The sequence below is a fragment of the Aethalodelphis obliquidens genome, unplaced genomic scaffold (genome assembly GCF_003676395.1).
Source record: "Aethalodelphis obliquidens isolate GAN/ISIS:26980383/991018 unplaced genomic scaffold, ASM367639v1 scaffold106, whole genome shotgun sequence".
Classification (NCBI taxonomy): Eukaryota; Metazoa; Chordata; class Mammalia; order Artiodactyla; family Delphinidae; genus Aethalodelphis; species Aethalodelphis obliquidens.
Genome location: NW_020838050.1, coordinates 128,522 through 147,974, shown reverse-complemented (window position 1 = coordinate 147,974; position 19,453 = coordinate 128,522). Strand labels below are relative to the sequence as shown.

The 19,453-nt window shown below is 32.7% G+C and overlaps 1 protein-coding gene across 3 annotated transcripts in view; it reads left to right on the top strand.

The window, feature by feature from the left end:
- The window catches only part of BRWD3 (bromodomain and WD repeat domain containing 3), a 126,330-nt gene that overhangs the window by 34,755 nt on the left and 72,122 nt on the right, over positions 1–19,453 (top strand). For all 3 annotated transcript variants that reach the window (XM_027096698.1, XM_027096700.1, XM_027096697.1), the window contains exons 7-12: positions 10,197–10,357; positions 11,646–11,867; positions 14,078–14,178; positions 14,681–14,751; positions 15,716–15,816; positions 18,076–18,116. In XM_027096698.1, the coding sequence (XP_026952499.1) occupies positions 10,197–10,357; positions 11,646–11,867; positions 14,078–14,178; positions 14,681–14,751; positions 15,716–15,816; positions 18,076–18,116 (697 nt within the window). The remainder of the gene's footprint in view (positions 1–10,196; positions 10,358–11,645; positions 11,868–14,077; positions 14,179–14,680; positions 14,752–15,715; positions 15,817–18,075; positions 18,117–19,453) is intronic.

Below are 19,453 nucleotides of genomic sequence, written 5' to 3'. Positions count from 1 at the left end.
TTCCTGCATCAGTGTTCGTAGTTTATGTGTTTCTGGGAATTTATCCATTTCTTCTAGGTTATCTATTTGTTGGCATATAATAGTTCATAGTAGTTTCCTATGAACCTATGTATTTCTGCAGTATCAGTTATAATGTCTCTCATTTCTAATATTATTTTCTTCACTTGTTTTTTCTTAGCCTAGCTAAAGTTGTCAGTTTTGTTTATCTTTTTGAAGAACCAGCTCCTAGTTTTGTTGAACCTTTCTATTGTTTTTCTGGTCTCTATTTCATTTATTTTCACTATGATCTCTATTATTTCCTTCCTTCTGCTAACTTGGGGCTTACTTTGTTCTTCTCTCTAGTTTCTTGAAGTGATGTTGTTTATTTCCAGTCTTTCTAATACATGAATTTATCACTATAAACTTTCCTTAGAACTGCTTTTGCAGCATCTCGTAGGATTTGATATGTTGTGTTTCCATTTTCATTTGTTTACAGATAGTTTTTTTGTGTCCTTTTTGATTTTATCTTTTACCATTGGCTGTTCAGAAGCGTGTTGGTTAGTTTCCACATATTTGTAGACTTTCCAGGTTTCCTCTTGTTGTTGATTTGTAGTTTCATACAATTATGGTCAGAAAAGATAGTTGGAATGATTTCAGTCTTAAATTTGCTAAGACTTGTTTTGTGTCCTATCATATGATCTATTTAGGAAAATGTTTCATGTTCACTTGAGAAGAACGTTTCTTCTGCTGCTATTGGATGGAATGTTCTATATATCTGTTAAGTCTATTTGATCTAAAGTATGTTCAATTCCAACCTTTCCTTATTGATTTTCTGTCTGGGTGATCTATCCATTGCTGACAGGGGGCTATTAAAGTCCTCTAGTATTGTTGTTTTGTTGTCTGTTTCTCCCTTCAGACCTGTTAGTATTTGCTTAATATATTTAGGTGCTCCTATGTTGGCTGCACATATATTTACAATTGTTATACCTTCTTGATGTAATGACTCCTTTTATCATTATATAATGACAGTCTTTGTCTTTGTTATCATTTTTGGCTTGAAGGTCTTACTTTGCCTGATAAATATGTCTATCCCCACTTTCTTTTGGTTTCCACTTGCCAGTAGCATCTTCTTCCATCCCTTTAATTTGAGCCTATATGTCTTTAGAGCTGAACCAAGTTTCCTGTAAATGGCATGTAGCTGGGTCTTGTTTTTTTACCCATCCAACCACTCTATGCCATTTGATTGGTGAATTCAACCATTTACATTTAGAGTGATTATTGATATGTAAGGCCTTACAACTGCCATTTTATTGTTTGCCTTGTGGTTGTTTTATGTCTCCATTGTTTCTTTTTCCCATTGTTTCTGCCTGCCTTGTAAATTGTTGGTTTTCCATGGTGGAATGCTCTGTCTCTCCTATTTTTAGTTTCATGAATCTATTCCAGATTTTTGCTTTGTGGTTACCATGAGGTTTACATAAAACATCTTATAGATAAAAAAAAAAAAAACAGTCCATTTTATGCTGATAGCAACTTATCTTCATTCACCTTTAAAGATTTCCACCCCTTTTCTCCTCCACTTTTCTTTCTTTCTTTTTCTTTTTTTTTTTTTTTTTGGTCGTGCCATGCAGCATGTGGAATCTTAGTTCCCCAACCAGAGATTGAACCCATGGCCCCTCCAATGGAAGCACAGAGTCTTAACCACTGGACCACCAGGGAAGTCCTTCTCCTCCACTTTTCTATTTTCAATTTCACTATTTGCCTCTTTTTATGCTGTGTATTCATTATCAAATTATAGTGGTTATAGTTATTTTTAATAGTCTTTCCCTTTAACCTGTATCTAAAGTTAAGTGATTAACATACCATTCTAATATGGAATTACAGTTTTCTAATTCTGTCCATTTTTCTCCTTTACCAGAGTATTTCATATGTCATCATCTCGCTTTTTGGTTCTTTCATTTCAGTTGGAGAACTCCTTTTAGTGTTTCTTTACAAAGCAAGTCTAGTGGCGCTGAACTCCCGCAGCTTTCGTTTGGCTGAGAAAACCTTTATTTCTCCTTCACTTTTGAAGGATAACTTTGCCGGATAAAGTATTCTTGGCTGGCAACTTTTATCTTTCAATAATTGGAATATGTCAGTCCACACTCTCCTGGCCTGTAGAATTTCTGCTAAGAAATCTGCTGATAGGCTAATGGGGTTTCCTTTGTAGGTTACTTTCTCTTTTCCTGTTGCTGGCTTTAATATTCTTTATCATTGATTTCTGAAATTTTCATTATAATGTGTCTTACAGAACATCTTTTTGCATTGTGGTAATAAGGTTTTCTATTAGCTTCATGTACTTGTATGTCCAAGTCCTTTCCCATCATTCGGATGTTCTCAGCTATTATTGTCCAATTAGTTGTTCATCAGAGGGGAGAGAAGAAAAGAAAAACTCAACTATTATGATGCTGACATCATTCCCCTAATGCACTTTAAATTTGGATTCTGCTACTGATAGCTGTGTCTTAGCAAAAAATCATGTGGAGTATGAAATTCTATAATACTCATTTTAATTCAACATTTTCTTTATTAAGTATATAAAATATAAAACCTTAGATTTAGTATAAAATAACAACTATTTTATACTTTATTACAACTTTCCCCAATTTTAAACTTATTTACTACTTTACAGTTTTTGTCCTCTGCCTGTTATATAATTGTTTCAGTATGTTTTAGCTTAGGCTTTCTAATCATTTTTTGGTCTAATAATGTTCTATCTTTCATGTATGAAGATAATAGAAGGAAATGTGCTTTGAGGTATTTTTTCACAGAATTTATGCACTTACAATGATGCTTCTATTTATTTTTGCTTACTAACCTAGGTGTGTTGATGTGATTGACTGAATTTAGGAGAACAAACTGTGTGGTCTTGAACTATTGTAGGAATAAGCTGATGTACTAATACAGTTTTTTTGGTACAACAACCCTGTAATAAGTCCTCAGTTTGGATTTACTGTTGTTAAGTGTCCTTGTTATTCTTCTATTTTTTTTAAGTTTTTTATATCACCATTTAATATTTGAGGGTCTAGTACTAACCTTTGAAGTCAAGAGAATAAATAGTATATCTTGTGCCACACTCAACAAATGTTCTAAAATAGACACACTTTTTTCTAACACTAGAATTTTATAGGTTATTGGTAGATTTTACTTTTTTCCTATAAAATGGTGGGATGGATAACTAATGGAGAGGACAGTGAAAAAACGAGTAACATAAGAAAAGAAGCACATCCTTATAATTCAGGATGCCAAAAAGTGAGGAAGGCAAAGCTATTATTGAAGACTAGATGAAAAAGTCAGTCTGGTTCTAACCTTATTAATTTGGGACACAGTGTTCCATATTGTAATTTTGAAAAAAATAGAATTTGATTACATAAAATGGTGCATTAATATCCAACATACACTAGAATATTATACACTTCAAATTATGCTATTTTTCTGTTCCTTTTTTCAAAGACCATTCAGTATTATTAATTTCTAAAGGTAATTAAATAGCATTTAAAATATTAATAGAAAAAATAGATTTCAGGAGAATATGTGCATTTTATTCAGTTTTAATTAATCCTTTAATATGTTCTTCATAAAATTTGAGTCTTCTTGTGGGATAACTGTGACCTTGTATTCTCTCCCTTTTACTGTTCATTACCACTTCTAATTTATGTGGAGAAAGCACAGGAAATTAAGCCAAAATAAGTTAATTTTACTGTTTGTTACTCGCACTAGTAAAATTACCCGTAAGAAAAAAAAAATATGATGAAGTATAGCAGGTATAACATAGGGAAAAGATCCATAAAGGAGGAAGTGACCAGTAATTCATGATAGAAAACATACAGGTTAGGCAGAATATTTACAAATATTAGATATAATGCAACAAAGTGAACTAGAAAATTTAACATAAAGACATTCAAAACTTGTAATGGTATTAGTACTTAAAGTGTGATGAGTGGTGATATTTGGTTCTAAACAAACATATCTAATAGGAAGGTAAGGAGTAGCAGTGCATGTTAAATGTATTTACAAATCCATAGGCCAAAATGTGGCTGTGCTATGAAAAACAGTGTGTAGAGATTGAGTGAGAAATTTATATTGGATTATATTACAGACTGGACAGTATGGATGATGCTTTCCTAATGGAGAGGTAAAACAGGATATCTATATCAAACTAATAATGAATGTCCTTTTATTCCTCCCCACTCCAATTTAGTTATTATGTTGAGCCATTTAAAATTACTACTTCTATTTGTAGAAAATGGTTGAATATCAACAATTTCATATGGTTCAATCCATATAAGAATACCCCCAAAACACCTTTAATGTTCCAATTAGCATATGGGGAAGGAACCTATAGATTTATTAAAAAGGAATAGATGGAATAAATTTATAACTAAAATGTAAGTGCTGGGGATAATTATATTTTGCTTTAGTCTTCTCTATCAAAGAGGAAGATCTCTAAACTGTATAAAGGATAGAGCTAGCATGGTTAAAAGAAAAGAAAACCCAAGATGCATGAGTACCTAGCTGCTTTAAGAGTCCCAAATGAATTAAATCACAGTATACTAAACCAGTTTTCACTGGCAGGTATTCTTTGTGAAATCAGAGGAGACAAGAGAAATGGAAATGACCAATGGACAAGTGTACAATAAGGGAACAAAGAACAGATCTTTAAATTATTGATCGGTGAACTTAGCTTTAACCCCAGGAAAATTTTAGACAGGCTTATTTAATAAGTGGTTTGTGTACTTTTAGAAAAGAAGGAGGTGATCACTAGAACCTTAAATACATTTACTAGAAAATAATGTTAAACTAACTTTAATCTGACTATTAGATAGCATAAGGCAGCTGTTTTAGAAAACTAATGTAGTCTTTGCAATCTTAAATTGCATTTATAGAGGCATAGCTGGAAATAATCCCCTGTACTCTGTGCTGATCAGACCACTGGGGATATTTTGCTCAGTTGTTTTTTTTTTTTTTTGGCCGTACCACGCGGCATGTGGGATCTTAGTTCCCTGACCAGGGATTGAACCCGCACCCCCTGCATTGTATGTGTGGAATCTTAACCACTAGACCATCAGGGAAGTCCTTGTATTGTTTTAAGAGGCTCAGACATTGATGAACTAGAGACTTACCTTACCAGAAAAAAGCAACCACAGTAGTGTTTATGGTGAAAGAATGCTTTTTTCTATAGGGAATGATAGGAAAGAAAGGTGTTTGTAAATTATGGCTGTGAGTAATATAGAGGAGACCTCACATGTTGAGAGAAGACTTAAGGCACAAATGATAGCTATCCTTAAATATTTCATGGGTTACCATATAACAAAGGGATTTGACTTTTTTTTTAAGTGTAGCTCTCAAGGGCTAAACCTGTGATTCTCTGGAACTTGGAGGGAAAGAAATTGAGCTCAGTGAAAGGTAGAGTCTCTGCAAAATTAGAGCAGCTCAACATATAAATCATTCATTTTTGAGAAATAATCTTCTCTTTACTAGAAGTGTATAGGCAGAGGCTGAATGGCTATCTACCAGATACATTATAGAAAGGATAATTTTGTGGGGAGGGAAGTTGGACTAGAATTGGTAGTTCCCAAATTTGGCACAGCATCAGCATCACTTGCAGAACTTATTAGAAAAACACATTTTGAGAGATATATATTTCTGCAGATCACTTCATTAAAGTATCTTATTCATTCCTGCAATTGAGTAAACGATGAAAGCTTTTGCCCAGTGGAATAATGTAACTTCCACAAGGATGGGAATCTTATTTGACTCGTTTATAAGTTGTATTCTAGTATCTGTCACAGTGCTTTAGCTCATAGTAGGTTGTCAACAAATACCTTTTAAAGAGAGAAAGCAATTATTCCATTTGTAGCTGTTTATTAATCTCTGTGACTTAAAAAGTTTATAAAATATACTGAATAAGTCTTATCTTGTTATTACTTGAATCTTTAAGCATTTTGGTCTCTTGTTGGGTTAGTTCATATATCATGTTTTAGAGAACAGTTTGGAAACTTATCCTACAAAGATTTAAAGAGAAACACTTAGGAGACATAGTGGATTCTGAATGTAATATTTCGTATTTAAATACATTTTATATGTATGTATATTTGACTAGTTTATCTACTAATTGAATTTGTCAGCATTGCTAAATACAAAGAAATTATTGTGACATCAAAGATGTTTTTCTCAAAAGTTCTTAATGTATTTCAAGACAAGGTTGGCATGTTCACATCAGTACTCAAGAGAAAATGCTCTGTAGCTGATTGTTCGAAACTGACTATTACCGTATCAGCTCCCCAGATAGAAAGGTGTCATAATTAAGGTGTACTATTTTTCAAGGTTGCCAGGTCCTTGACAACAGTGGATGGAGAAGCAGGCATTTTGTTCTGACTAAAATTATGTTGATTGATTTCCCCGTTCTAACCAGTGTTTTGAGGGTTGTATTGTCATTTCACTTTTGTAACTTTGAGAGCTACATTCCTTAGTAAATTGAAGCTGAGATAACGTTTACTCTTTATAGTGTTTTTGAAATACTTAAATAAGTAATCAAGGTAATTAATTATATATACTAAAACTTATTACATACCTTTGAAATACAGTAGATTTTAGAAAGCTTAATATTGAGATTGCAATAATGAATAGTGGATATATTGGCATAGGATTGTGGGATTTTTTTAAAAATTTATTTGTAGTTGTTTCTCATTAATACTTCCTTCTACTTTGTTAGGGTGAAAGTTTAAATTGCTCATCTCTAATCTTGCATTCTGCTTATAATAGAAGAAGAAACAATGCATTCAAATAGTACATTTGATAGATATTTATTTTTTATTTTTTTTAAAAAGGGTATATATTTTATTTTATTTATTTATTTATTTGCTGTGTTGGGTCTTTGTTGCTGCATGCAGGCTTTCTCTAGTTGTGGCGAGCAGGGGCTACTCTTCGTTGTGGTGCACGGGCTCAGTAGTTGTGGCTCACAGGCTCTAGAGCACAGGCTCAGTAGTTGTGGTGCATGGGCTTAGTTGCTCCATGGCATGTGGGATCTTCCCCGACCAGGGATCAAACCCATGTTCCCTGCATTGGCAGGTGGATTCTTAACCACTGCACCACCAGGGAAGTCCCTTATTTTATTTTTGACTGTTTTATTTTTATTTATTTATTTTTTAATTGACGTATAGTTGATTTACAATATTAGTTTCAGGTGTATAACTGATTCAAAAATTTTTTATAGATTATACCCCATTTATAGTTATTATAAAATATTGGCTATGTTTCCCTTTGCTGTACAATATATCCTCATAGCTTATTTATTTTATACATTTTAGTTTGTACCTCTTAATCCCCTATCCCTAACTTGCCCCTTCCCCCTTTCCTTTCCCCATTGGTAACCACTAGATTGGTTACCAATGGTCTATTCATATTTTCTATTTCTTCCTGGTTTAGTTTGAGGAGATTGTACATTTCTAGGAATTTGTCAATTTCTTCTACATTGTCCACTTTATTGGCATATAGCTTTTCATAGTAATCTTGATAGAGACATTTAAATACAACACAGTCATAATTGTGTGTGTGTGTCCCTTTATTTTATTACTACTTTTGAGGAAAGGAATTACTACTTTTGAGAAAAGGACTCTAAGCATCCCTCTCCCCCGAAGGAGCTATATAATATTTATTCTAGAAGAATGAGATCTACTTTCTAGTAAAATACTCAAGGATTGGTCAAAAGTGAACTCTTTTTAATTGTATTTTTAAAGTCAGTTATCAGCCATTACAAATTTCAGAAAATGTTTTTGATAAAGGATTCTTTAGAGATGTAAGAAAAGCAAAAAGCATCAGTACTGAAAAAGAGTGGCTAAATGGAGAATGCATGCAAAAGAGTGTTGACAGAACTCCTTATTGTATATAGAGCCTAAGACCTGTTGACATTACCAAATGACTGAGAAAAATGTATAAATATTATCATCTCAGGTGCTATATGAATAAACAAAAATCGCTGAGATAGGAAAGAAGGAATATTTGATGATCCTGCTGTCGAATGTGCGATATACCATATATAGGAAGTTTTTGAATAGCTGTTAGTGGACTAGAGAACCTAATAGAAAACTTGTGTTTAAGATAAAAATGTATTATTAGAAGAGTGTTAAGTGAAACTTAAAAAAATCTATACTTTTATCACAAAGCAGTTGGTTTCATTTTTCTTTCTAGTCTTTATACATATATGTATGTGTTTTTTGTATAATTTAAATCATAATCTACTTATAAGTTCATATTTTATATTTTTTGCTTTGTAGCTCCTAAATTGTCCCACATTGATGGAGTTTTCATATTTTAATTATTAATTTTTACAGAATAGTCTATCATATATTCTGTAATTCTGATTCTTTCTCTATCTCTGCTTTTCTGATATTTTTCTTCATATTGATGGTGTTTTTTGTTTTTAAACTTCAAACTGGTTTTCAACCAGGGGCAGTTTTTCCCCAGGAGATGTTTGGCAATGTCTGGGGATATTTTTGCTTGTCACAAGTTGTTGTTGGTGGGGTGTTAATAGCATCTGGTGGGTAGAGGCCAGGTATGCTGCTAAACATTCTACAATAGACAGACAGACCCCCACAACAAAGAATCCTCAGTCCCAAATTTCCAAAGGCCAATAGTTCCAAGGTTGAGAAATCCTTCCTTAAAAGTAACACACCTTTTCCTCTATATATTTACAGAATATGAATGTAAAAAAAGCAAAGCAGAAGTAATGGTTGATTGTTTCAAGGAACTCAGAGCAGTAAGAAATGTTTGACTGGAGAGGGAAGATTGCTAAAGTCCAAAAGTTACGGTGCCTGCTCTTCCCATCTTAGAGTTGTGGCCATTTCTAGAGGTTGACATGGGAAGCAACTGCCAAAAAGGAAACCTCTTACCTAGTACTGATACTTATGGATTTTCCACCATTATTTATTCAGCATCTCGACATAAATATTAAGATTTCTAATGTGTTCTTATGATTTGCATTCAAAGTTGGATTTTTCTATTCATCATTCAATTTTTGTCATTTTATCAGTTTGAGATGGCCAGTGGATTGACCGTTGCCTGAAAAAGACTTCATTGCTCTTAAGATTGAGATGTTGAAAGGTTTCTTATTTTTGATTGTGGCATGCTTCTAATCGTACTAATCTAGCTACAACTCAATTCTTGCCTTAATTTTGCCTTGTTTCAACATAAAGCTATTATTATTTATACTATATTATTATGAAGTATGGTAAAATTTTGCCTTGCCTCAAGGTCACTCTAACTTTTAAGGCTTCTATGTTTTGATTAAAATATAATATGTTGGATGCTGAATACTTTCAGTGTATAAGGGAAGACTGGTGGAATGTCACAGAGCAAGTAGGTGCTTGTATATCCTTATAGGGAACAAGATCTTCGTTTTAGGGAAATGAGTAGAATCCAGGTGGTATTTGGAGGAGAATTTTGCAGATTTATGCTTTATTCTGGCTGCTTTTTAAAAAAATTAGAACACAAAACAAACAAAAAAGGAGACAGGATCTAAGATGACCTTATAAGAGATGAATTCTCAAAAGTTCATTGATTAGAGGGAGAGTCTATAGTTTCTGAAACCAAAAAGGGGGAGAACCTATAGATAAGTCTAGAAAGGATTGTTTGTTACTGAAAATCTATGTGGTGTTATAGTTTCCTTCCTCTTTTTACTGTATAAATCTCTTGTATTACTCTTGAATTTTTAGGCGCAGCTGTTTACAGGGTGGATGGGTGTGAGAAGGTAGGACAGGAGTTCATAAAATTTCCTATATACATTTTAAGATGTATTATACTTAACCAAATACCATTTTTATTCTAAAATTCTTTCATGTTATGGTAAGATTTACCTATATATATTTAAAGTTACAGTGTCTTTGACTGAAGTATACCAAGAAAGGCAAAATGGGATTGTACTTGGGAAACCATAGTAAGGTAAACAGAAAATCAGACTTCTGGGATTTGAAAGAATAGTACTCTTAGTGCTTTGTGGTAGTGAACTTGAGTTCATAAAATCATGAAATGTGTGATGGAATTTAGACTTCTCACAGCGTAGAATTGCCATGGTGTGTGTACCCTGTTTTGTTTCATCATAATACTGATGATTTAACTTCATGTTAAATGTAGTTTTCACTTTTAGGTTTTAAGAAGTGAATCCCCTGTTTTCTGTTTTTCAGTGAATATCACCTCTGCCAGGCAATTAACCGGATGTAGTCGCTTCAGCCATATTTTCCCTTCATCTGCTTACCAGCACATTAAGATGCATAAGAGAATTCTGGGGCACTTGTCATCTGTCTACTGTGTAGCATTTGACCGAAGTGGGAGAAGAATTTTTACAGTGAGTTTAAAATTAATGATACTATAGCATATTAGAGATTTACAACAATGGAAGCTAGGCTTCATGGCATTGAATTATGCTTTGTAAGCAGTTCTTCCTTTTTAGACACATGCATGCAAGAAAAGATGAGTGGAAATTGAAAATCTTTTCTCTTTCTAAATAAGTAAATGGATGAACTATAATGACCTATATTTGGGAAATCTAATTTTAAAAAAATAAATCTTCAGGAGGCCTTATATTCTAGAGGTGGTTAATTTATGTGAAACAAGTTTATCTACTCAATTGGTTTCATTCCCTTTTAGCAAACATTTATTAAAATGCATTTTCTATTGGTGCCAGTTCTGCTTAATTAATGATTACATCATCCTTATAGTTGAATAGTTGAACTACATGTTTAGTAATAAAGATTACAGTTATTGTATATATCTCTCTTTGAATTCAATAGTAATTATTTTTAAAATTGGATTGTTAATAACCAGATCATATTGTGTGCTTTAGAGTACAAAATTGTAGCACACTAATATTTCCAAGTAAAGGCTTAGTCTCATTGTTTCAGTACTAAGTTAATGTAGAAGTGTAGGTACTGGCATAATTTTCTTTTTAAATTCCTAGGCTACAACAAAGGAAGTGGTTTGTATTTTGAGAAGTTCGACTTCTTGGAGTTCATTACAGACTCTTCCATTGATGTTTTCATGACTCCAAAATGCATCACCTAAGTATATGGGTGTTGATGATGATGATGATTTTCATCTTTTTATAAACAAATAATTATTAAATAGCTTATCTACCACAGTAGAATTGCTTTTTACTATTTAAAGCTCTTTTGAAATTCTCAGTAGGAAGTTCCACATAATATTCCCCAGAGATTATTAACAAAGTCTCATGTTTGCATGTAGATTTTAGGTTAAAGTTTTAAGTATTTATAGAGAAAAAAATATTCAAGCAATTAAGAAAAAAGGCTGTCAGGTGTAAGGAAAGAAATAATGACAGAGATAGTTAATGCCAAATCACTTAAAAGTAAAAAATATTTTGAGTTGTCAGGATTGGTAGTAGTTTTGAGGAGTTATTCACATATGCCATTATCAGTTTGGACAGTGCTTTGTCAGTGCTGTCATTTGGACATATTTTATATTTTCTACTCGCTCCATGTTACATGAAGAAAAGAGACTAAAAAGTAAAGGCTTAGAAGTAACTTAATAAAATTCTCCTTTGTTTTTGCTTTTTCTGTGGGGGGAGGGGGCGAATTTCTGCTTTATTGTAAATCTTCTGTCCTTTTGTGTTGCTGTAGGGTTCAGATGACTGTTTGGTGAAAATTTGGGCAACAGATGATGGGCGCCTTCTTGCTACACTTCGAGGGCACTCTGCTGAAATTTCTGACATGGCTGTTAACTATGAAAACACTCTCATTGCCGCAGGCAGCTGTGATAAAGTTGTAAGAGTGTGGTGTCTTCGAACTTGTGCACCAGTTGCAGTCCTTCAGGGACATTCAGCTTCTATTACTTCCATACAGGTAAGAAAAATAAAAAGATACCTCTAGTAGATGTAATAAGAATGAGAATTCTCTTGTTTTTTGTTACATCGTGTGGATTATACAAAGAATGGCAACAGAAAAATATTGATTTCTTAAGGGCTTTGTCCTTACCTTGCAGACAGGTATTTTTTAAAGTTCCCTTTTCATATAAATCTGTTCCCTTTAGAAATAAGTAAAAAGGTCATTGAAAAGTTTTTTCAAATGTAGTGTAAGACATCTTCTTTATCTCATTTGTATTTGTGAAGAAGGGAAAAGACGGAATTGCCTTAAGGAACAACACCAGTACCTTTTAGGCAGGATATAAGTAGCTTCTAATTTGAATATTGGCATACTTTGTGTTAATATTTAATGCAAAATGTTTATCAGGTCAGATTTTGTGTGTGTGTGTGTGTGTGTGTGTGTGTGTGTATGCGTAGTTTAATATTAGGGAAATTTTTATTCTTAGTTTCAGTCATTTCTTATTTCAACTAGATGTTTGACATACAGTACATTGAGTTTTTAAATATTTGTCCATATAGTGCTTTTACCAGATGTTGGTAGTGAAAGTCCTGGATACTCCCCAAAGAACTTTGTTCTCTTCTTTGTGTTGACAGCAAAACAGAGGAATCCTTCTGACACTGTCTTTTATTTTGGTCAAGCAGGTTACTTTTGTGGATGAGATAATTACTCCCATTCACTTTTCTTTGTTCTTTAATCACTAATAAATATGCCAATCAGTTTTTTGTGTGTTATTTAAATAATATATAACCTGTTTATGAGGCCCTAGCAAGAATTAGATTCAACATATATTGGATTTGAACATTTTTATGTCAAATTTTTGATTAGTTGAAATTATTTTTTGGATTTTGTTTTGGAATATTACTAGTTACTTGTGTTCCCACCATCCTATCTGACAGACTGTTTCTGGAATTTGGAGATAGTCTCATACAACATAAAAAATATGAATATTTGTTTATACTGGAAATGTTTATGGAACTGTTTGGCTCCTTCATAGTTTCATTTGCTAGTTTCTGTCTCATTTGATTTATGTGTGTAAGTGCCCTAGAGATCCATGGACCTCTTTGTTGTTTTTTTGTTCTACAAATGAATTTTTTTTTTTTTTGCGGTACGTGGGCCTCTCACTGTTGTGGCCTCTCCCGTTGCAGAGCACAGGCTCTGGACACACAGGTTCAGCGGCCATGGCTCACGGGCCCAGCCGCTCCGTGACATGTGGGATCTTCCCAGACCGGGGCACGAACCCATGTCCCCTGCATCAGCAGGCGGACTCTCAACCACTGTGCCACCAGGGAAACCCTATTTTTAAAATTTTTAATTTAATTTTTATTTATTTATTTGGCCATGCTGAGCGGCTTGCAGGATCTTAGTTCCCCGACCAAGAATTGAACCTGGGCCATGGCAGTGAAAGCTCCGATTCCTAACCATTGGACTGCCAGGGAATTCCCTATTTGGGATTTTTAAAGCTCATGAGCATGCTAGAGACCCTGGTTTGATTTTCAACCTTTTCCTGTGTCCCAGGTATCAGGAGCCTAGTGGCTTTTCCCTTCTCTGATTCTCTTCTGAGGACCTGTAAAATACTGAGAGTTAGAGCCTGAGAATCCTACATGATAAAGACCATCAGATAGTAGTCATACTTTAAATTGGCAACTCAAGTATATTTTTTAATCTCTTTTTTCCACAATGATACATACAGACATTTGACCTATTTTATGTTATCCATTAAAACACATGAAGATGATTTAAATTTAAGAATGGCGAAATTTCTATCATACTTCATTGAAATTAAAGTAAAATGTTAAAACCCAATACTTAGACATTAACTTCCTTATCACTGTTTTAGACTTACTTCTGATGCATGCCTTTTTCATGTGAACTATAAAAAATTTATATGGTTGCTATATAAGCGTGTATTCAGCAGATTTGTAATGGTTTAACTAGTAATGACTTTGTTTTTCTCCATTAAAAGTAGTAAAATAATAATATTAAAGTGTGATGTTGAATAATTTTAAAACAATTATCTTTAGGGCTAAAATATTTTATCCTAAATTCAATGAATGACTTTTCTAGTTTTTTGATATTTTCAAATTTTATAAGGTATTCATTAATCTAGGAAATTTAAATAACTAATTTCTTGAAACTGAAATTAAGCTTGAACATGAAAGGTTTCTATTTTAATTAATTTTTTTTTCCAGTTTTGTCCATCAACTAAAGGCACAACCAGATACCTCACTTCTACTGGTGCTGACGGAACTATCTGTTTCTGGCAATGGCATGTAAAAACAATGAAGTTTAAGTAAGTTTAAAATTGGGTTAGAAATTTTTCTTTATCACTTTGAGAGCTTCTTGATAGTCCATGTATGTAAGTATATAAATTTATATATGTATGAGTGTGTATGTACATATCCATACCTACTTCAATTAGATGTTAGAGATTTTAGAATAATTTTTTTATGAAACCAATGTTGAAGAGACTATTTAATTTATACACAAAATTTTGATAAGGAGTATTTGTTTCATTTCTTACTCTGGTAAGAACACTTTGAACCTTTCTTCATGATGGTAGTAAGTAACATGGTAATTTCTTTGTAAAGCTAACATAATTATACTGATAGCATAAAGTATATTTGTAAGTTTAAATGTATTTTTAACTTCAATAATGGGAATAGTACTTACTACTTCAGTTTTGTGGTTTCTATAATATTGATGATAAATCTGTCAATATCTAGCAGTGTGCTAAAATTCTTGCACATTAAATGAACATGATGAAAAATAAAAACATTTTACTTTTCTCTTAGAGATCGCCCAGTGAAATTTACTGAGAGATCTAGACCTGGAGTTCAGATATCTTGTTCATCTTTCAGCTCTGGTATGTGTAAAAATTGAATGTTTTGAGTATCTAAAATATTGAATAATCCAGTTATAAAAGATTTTCAACTGTAAAATATTTTTTAATTTTGTGGAGAAAAAATGCATATGTTTGAGAATTAATGGAAACATGCTAAAAATGCGAACCATATGTTATAATAGACAGACCTTTGTAGACTCTAATTAACATGTAATAGATTTTGAGTTGTTTTCTTATTTACAATTAATATGTTTTTATATAATACAGAATTTAGTTGGTAAAAAGTACAGCCTTCCCCCAATACTCATACACAATTCAACACTAAAATCCTGCCCTGACTTTTCAGAAAACATGTACAGTGGCTCCATGTAGAAGACATGTTCACAGTATGTAAACAGTGCTTTTCTACCGCTAAGGATTATGTGCTGGTTAACCTTTTCTTTTTTGTTGTGGTAAAATATAACACGAAATTTACCATTTTAGGAACTTTTTTTAAGTGTACAGTTCTGTGGCATTAAGTATATTCACATTGTTCTACATACATTACCACCATCCATCTCTAGAATTTTTTTCATCATCCCAAAAGCTGCTGAGTTTTCACACTCAACTACTGTAGCCACTATACAGAGAATTGTAGATATAGGTTATTTTATAAATAATTTTGGAACATTATGTTTTTACATAAAATATGAAGAAACGAATTCCTCAACGCTTTTAATGTTTATGATCCAAAGGCCTGTATTTAGTGTATAGTTGGTGGATTTTTGTTGGGTGAATGGTATAGTTGTTCTTTAAATATTCCTCTTGTTTTTCTTGAATTTTACTTATTTTTCCTCAGAAATGTTAATATGTCTTTAATGGTTAGAAAATAACCTTATGTTTCTTGAAGGCTTTTTAATTAGCAAGGTAATGTATAACTAAGGAAGCCATCAGAGGGTTTTTAAAATTCTTTGGTACAATGTTTGTTTGTTTTTTAATCCTCTAGGTGGTATGTTCATTACAACAGGTAGCACCGACCATGTGATTAGAATATATTATTTGGGTTCTGAGATCCCTGAGAAAATTGCTGAATTAGAGTCACATACGGTAAGAACAAAATGAGAAACTTAAATATGTTGCTTTCTTTTTAAACACCCCTGGAAAATTGGTTTTATTTCTTTTTTTCCGATCTCTACCCTAATTTAATATAGATTGGTACTGAAACCTATATGGTAAGATGTCTCTTTAGTAATGAAGATCAGTGTGAAATTCTGGATTTAGTATGGTTGTAGTATTTAAGACAATTTCTATCTGACTGTATGGGAAGGGAAAAATATATATTACAGTAATAATTTACAAAAATCCTCTTCTAGCTTGCTTTATTTTATTAATTATATAAGTGTTACTTCGAAGCCTATACACTTATTAAAAGACACATTACAGTATGTCTTAGGAAAAAATTCTTTTTACTGAATTTAGCTCATTGATCTTAGTTTGATTATTTTGAGAATGCCATCAGACTCCTGAAATCTAATCCCATTTAGTTATCAAAAACATCCTTCCATACAGGGGACAATTTTATGCTGGGGTGACAGCCATTGGTGCCTGGCATTTTTCCTCCCAAGCTCTTTCCACTCTCCTGTGACATTTTCAGGAATCTTGGAGCCACTACTGTTTATTCATATCCCTGTGTACCTTTCACTTCTTCCTTCTGTTTATTTCCTTACCTTCTCCAGGTAATTATTTACTGTTGAATATGGGAGTATTTCTGTTTCAGCTCACTGTATATCTCATGTTCCTCATTGTCAAAGCTGCATAGTCAGCATTTGAAAGTACTCAGCTTTACAAGTCTTACTGTTACTGTTCCTACTACTATTGACCCTTTATTTGGAATAGTATTAGTACATATCAATAAAACACACATAATTTCCCTGAAAGATGACTTTTAAAAAAAGATATTTTGTGAGTTCCAGAATCAATCATGTTCCTGAAATTTGTAGTAAAAGAGACCCCTGTTAGAAACCTTTTCCTTGAGCTTTTGGAAACAGCCTCCTGCTTTTGTCTTACCATATAAACATAATTGGATATTCTCCTTATGAAAAGTTACTGAACCTAGCTGAGCTCTCACCTTGCTGTTACTTATTCCTAGATACTAAAATCCTGGAATATTATGTAAATTGTGAAAGAGAAAAACTTAGGAAATATATAAAGATCTCAATCTGAGACTATCCAGTGGGAAAAATCCACTTGTGCTAGAGCACACAAAGGAGGCATCTTTACAGTTACCACCCAAGCAAGGTGTGTATACAGTGCAGTCAAATTTATTGAGAGCTGAGAGAGGAGGAGGTAATAAATGAATGGGAAATAATTGAGGGGGGGAAAGATGAAGAAAAACTGATTGGTAGGGTTTTTTTGGCAAGGGCCCAGCTAAGAAAAAATCAGAAAACTTAAACATTCCCTGTTGAAATCAGTGGCGGCTGTTAGTCATTGAAAGTAAGATGTCCTTCCAGAACATCTAAAATCCGTTATTGCAACTGGCAGTGAGAATCCCGAATCTGTCAGATAAATACTCAGTGAAATCATGGAACAGTGTGAATCACAGATACGTCTGAACGTATGAAGACGGTTTAATACGTTTTTAAAATGAAAAAATAAATACGAAGACATTTAATATCTGAGCTTTTTATTAAAAATTAAGTTCAAATAAAAAAAATTAAAAAATTAAGTTCAAATGTAGTTCAATAATTGTGGTTTGTCAAAATGTTTACAACATTTGAAGGTATATTACTATAATATAATCACTACAATGCACATCATATTTGTAAAAGTATAGTTTAGTCATTGTAAAGGAAGGTTCAAACAACAGTATCTAAATTATAGAACCTAAAGACGGTCAAATGAATTTATTGTAAAATAATTAAATAAACCATGTAAGAAACAGGACATTATTGATTTGTTTTCTAAAATTAAAAAAAAAAAACGTTAAGTGAGGAATTTAATTCAACTACTATTAAATGAATTTTTTTTAAGTTGGCGTTTTAGATTAGTGTGCTGTCTTATTATGGGGAATATAATAAACTATCATCTATTCAGAACTATCTGTCTCTTGAGATTATGGTTTAGAAACAGGTTTGCTTATGTCTGGTTTGTCTCAAATTACTGCTGATAAGTATTCCTCCTTAGTTAATGTATTGTTTCAGCCTTCATTAATTTTTTAAAGAAAATTAGAGGGTTTTTTTAAAGAAAATTATAGCATTAAAAAATCTACTCCATGATACATTCATATGTGAATATGACGGAAAGAGTACTTTATTCATTTTAAAAATAAATTAATTCTAACCAAAAATCTGTTGTTTTATGTTTTAGGACAAGGTTGTTGCTGTTCAGTTCTGTAACAATGGAGACAGGTAACTATGTAGTACATATCTATATAAACAGATGTTTCACATATTTTACCTGTATTTCTTCAGAAAACACTACTTCTACTACATTTTTTTTTCTGTCCAGTCACTTAGGCTGAAAGCCCTTGTCTGTCTTTGATGACATGCTTACCCCAGCTCTTCTAAGCTCCCATCTAAGTAGTAGCCATAGTCTATCAGTTCTTCCTTTATTAGTGATTTTCCTTTTTCCATTTCTGTTATCACCCATCTTAGTCAAGAATTCCATTATTTGACGCATTACCTTCAGTTTTCTTTTCCCTTCTAAATGTATCTTGTCCATCTCTGTCAGATGAACATTGCCCTGTTCAGAAATCTTTAGTGTTTTCTCTTTGTTTATAGAACTCAAATGTTTTAGCCTGGCATTCAGAATTCTCTTCAACTTGACTTAGACCTACATTCTTTTCTTATCTACTATTACCCATTTAAATACTTAGATCCAGCCCAATTGATTTAGTCATCATTATTATTACATCCCATATACATTCTGTTATCCATTCTTTCACTTATACTTTACCTCACACCAGAAATAATCATACCCTACTTCCTTTCACTCCTTTTCTATCCCACCTATGTCCTCCCTCTCCCTTCTGCTCTCCTTCCTTTTTATTTTCCTTCTCCCTCCTGTCTCTTTTTCTTCTCTAAGTTCTATCTTCCTTTTAAGGTTCATACCCTACCTGAAGCCTTTCCTGACTGCTTGAGATTTTAGCTGTCTTTTCTTCCTTTGAGCATCTGTATCGCTTACTGTCTTTACTACTCATATGATACACAATTTCCTATGTCTGTAAACTCAGAAATTATATACAGGTATTCATGTACCCTCTCAAATGTCTGGTCCCCAGAAGGTGATAATCTTCTGCCCTGGCCTAGAAATTGACCTAGAATAGATTTAAAAATTCAACCACTTAGCATAAATTTGTATCCTTATCTGTCTATAAAGACTTTATATGGGTGACCATGTTTTATTATTAAATATTTTTCAAACACTGGGTGATTACTATGATGAATGTGTTCATCTTTGTTAAATGCGAGAGTAAATAATGATGGTCCACAAAGAGTGATGTTTTTATTAGGAATGAAAAATCCTTAAAATAATTTTTAAGTTGGTTTATTGCACCCTACTGAGCTATACACTGGAAGGTTTGTACAGCTACTATTCTTTCATTCTAGGAGTATATGAATTTTTTAATTCTTTGCCTTTTTCCTTAAATGAGAAGCATTATTTTATCTTAATTAGTTATGTGGCCAGTAAATACATCAAAAGATGTCCAATTTTACTAATAATCAGAGAAATACAATTTAGAATA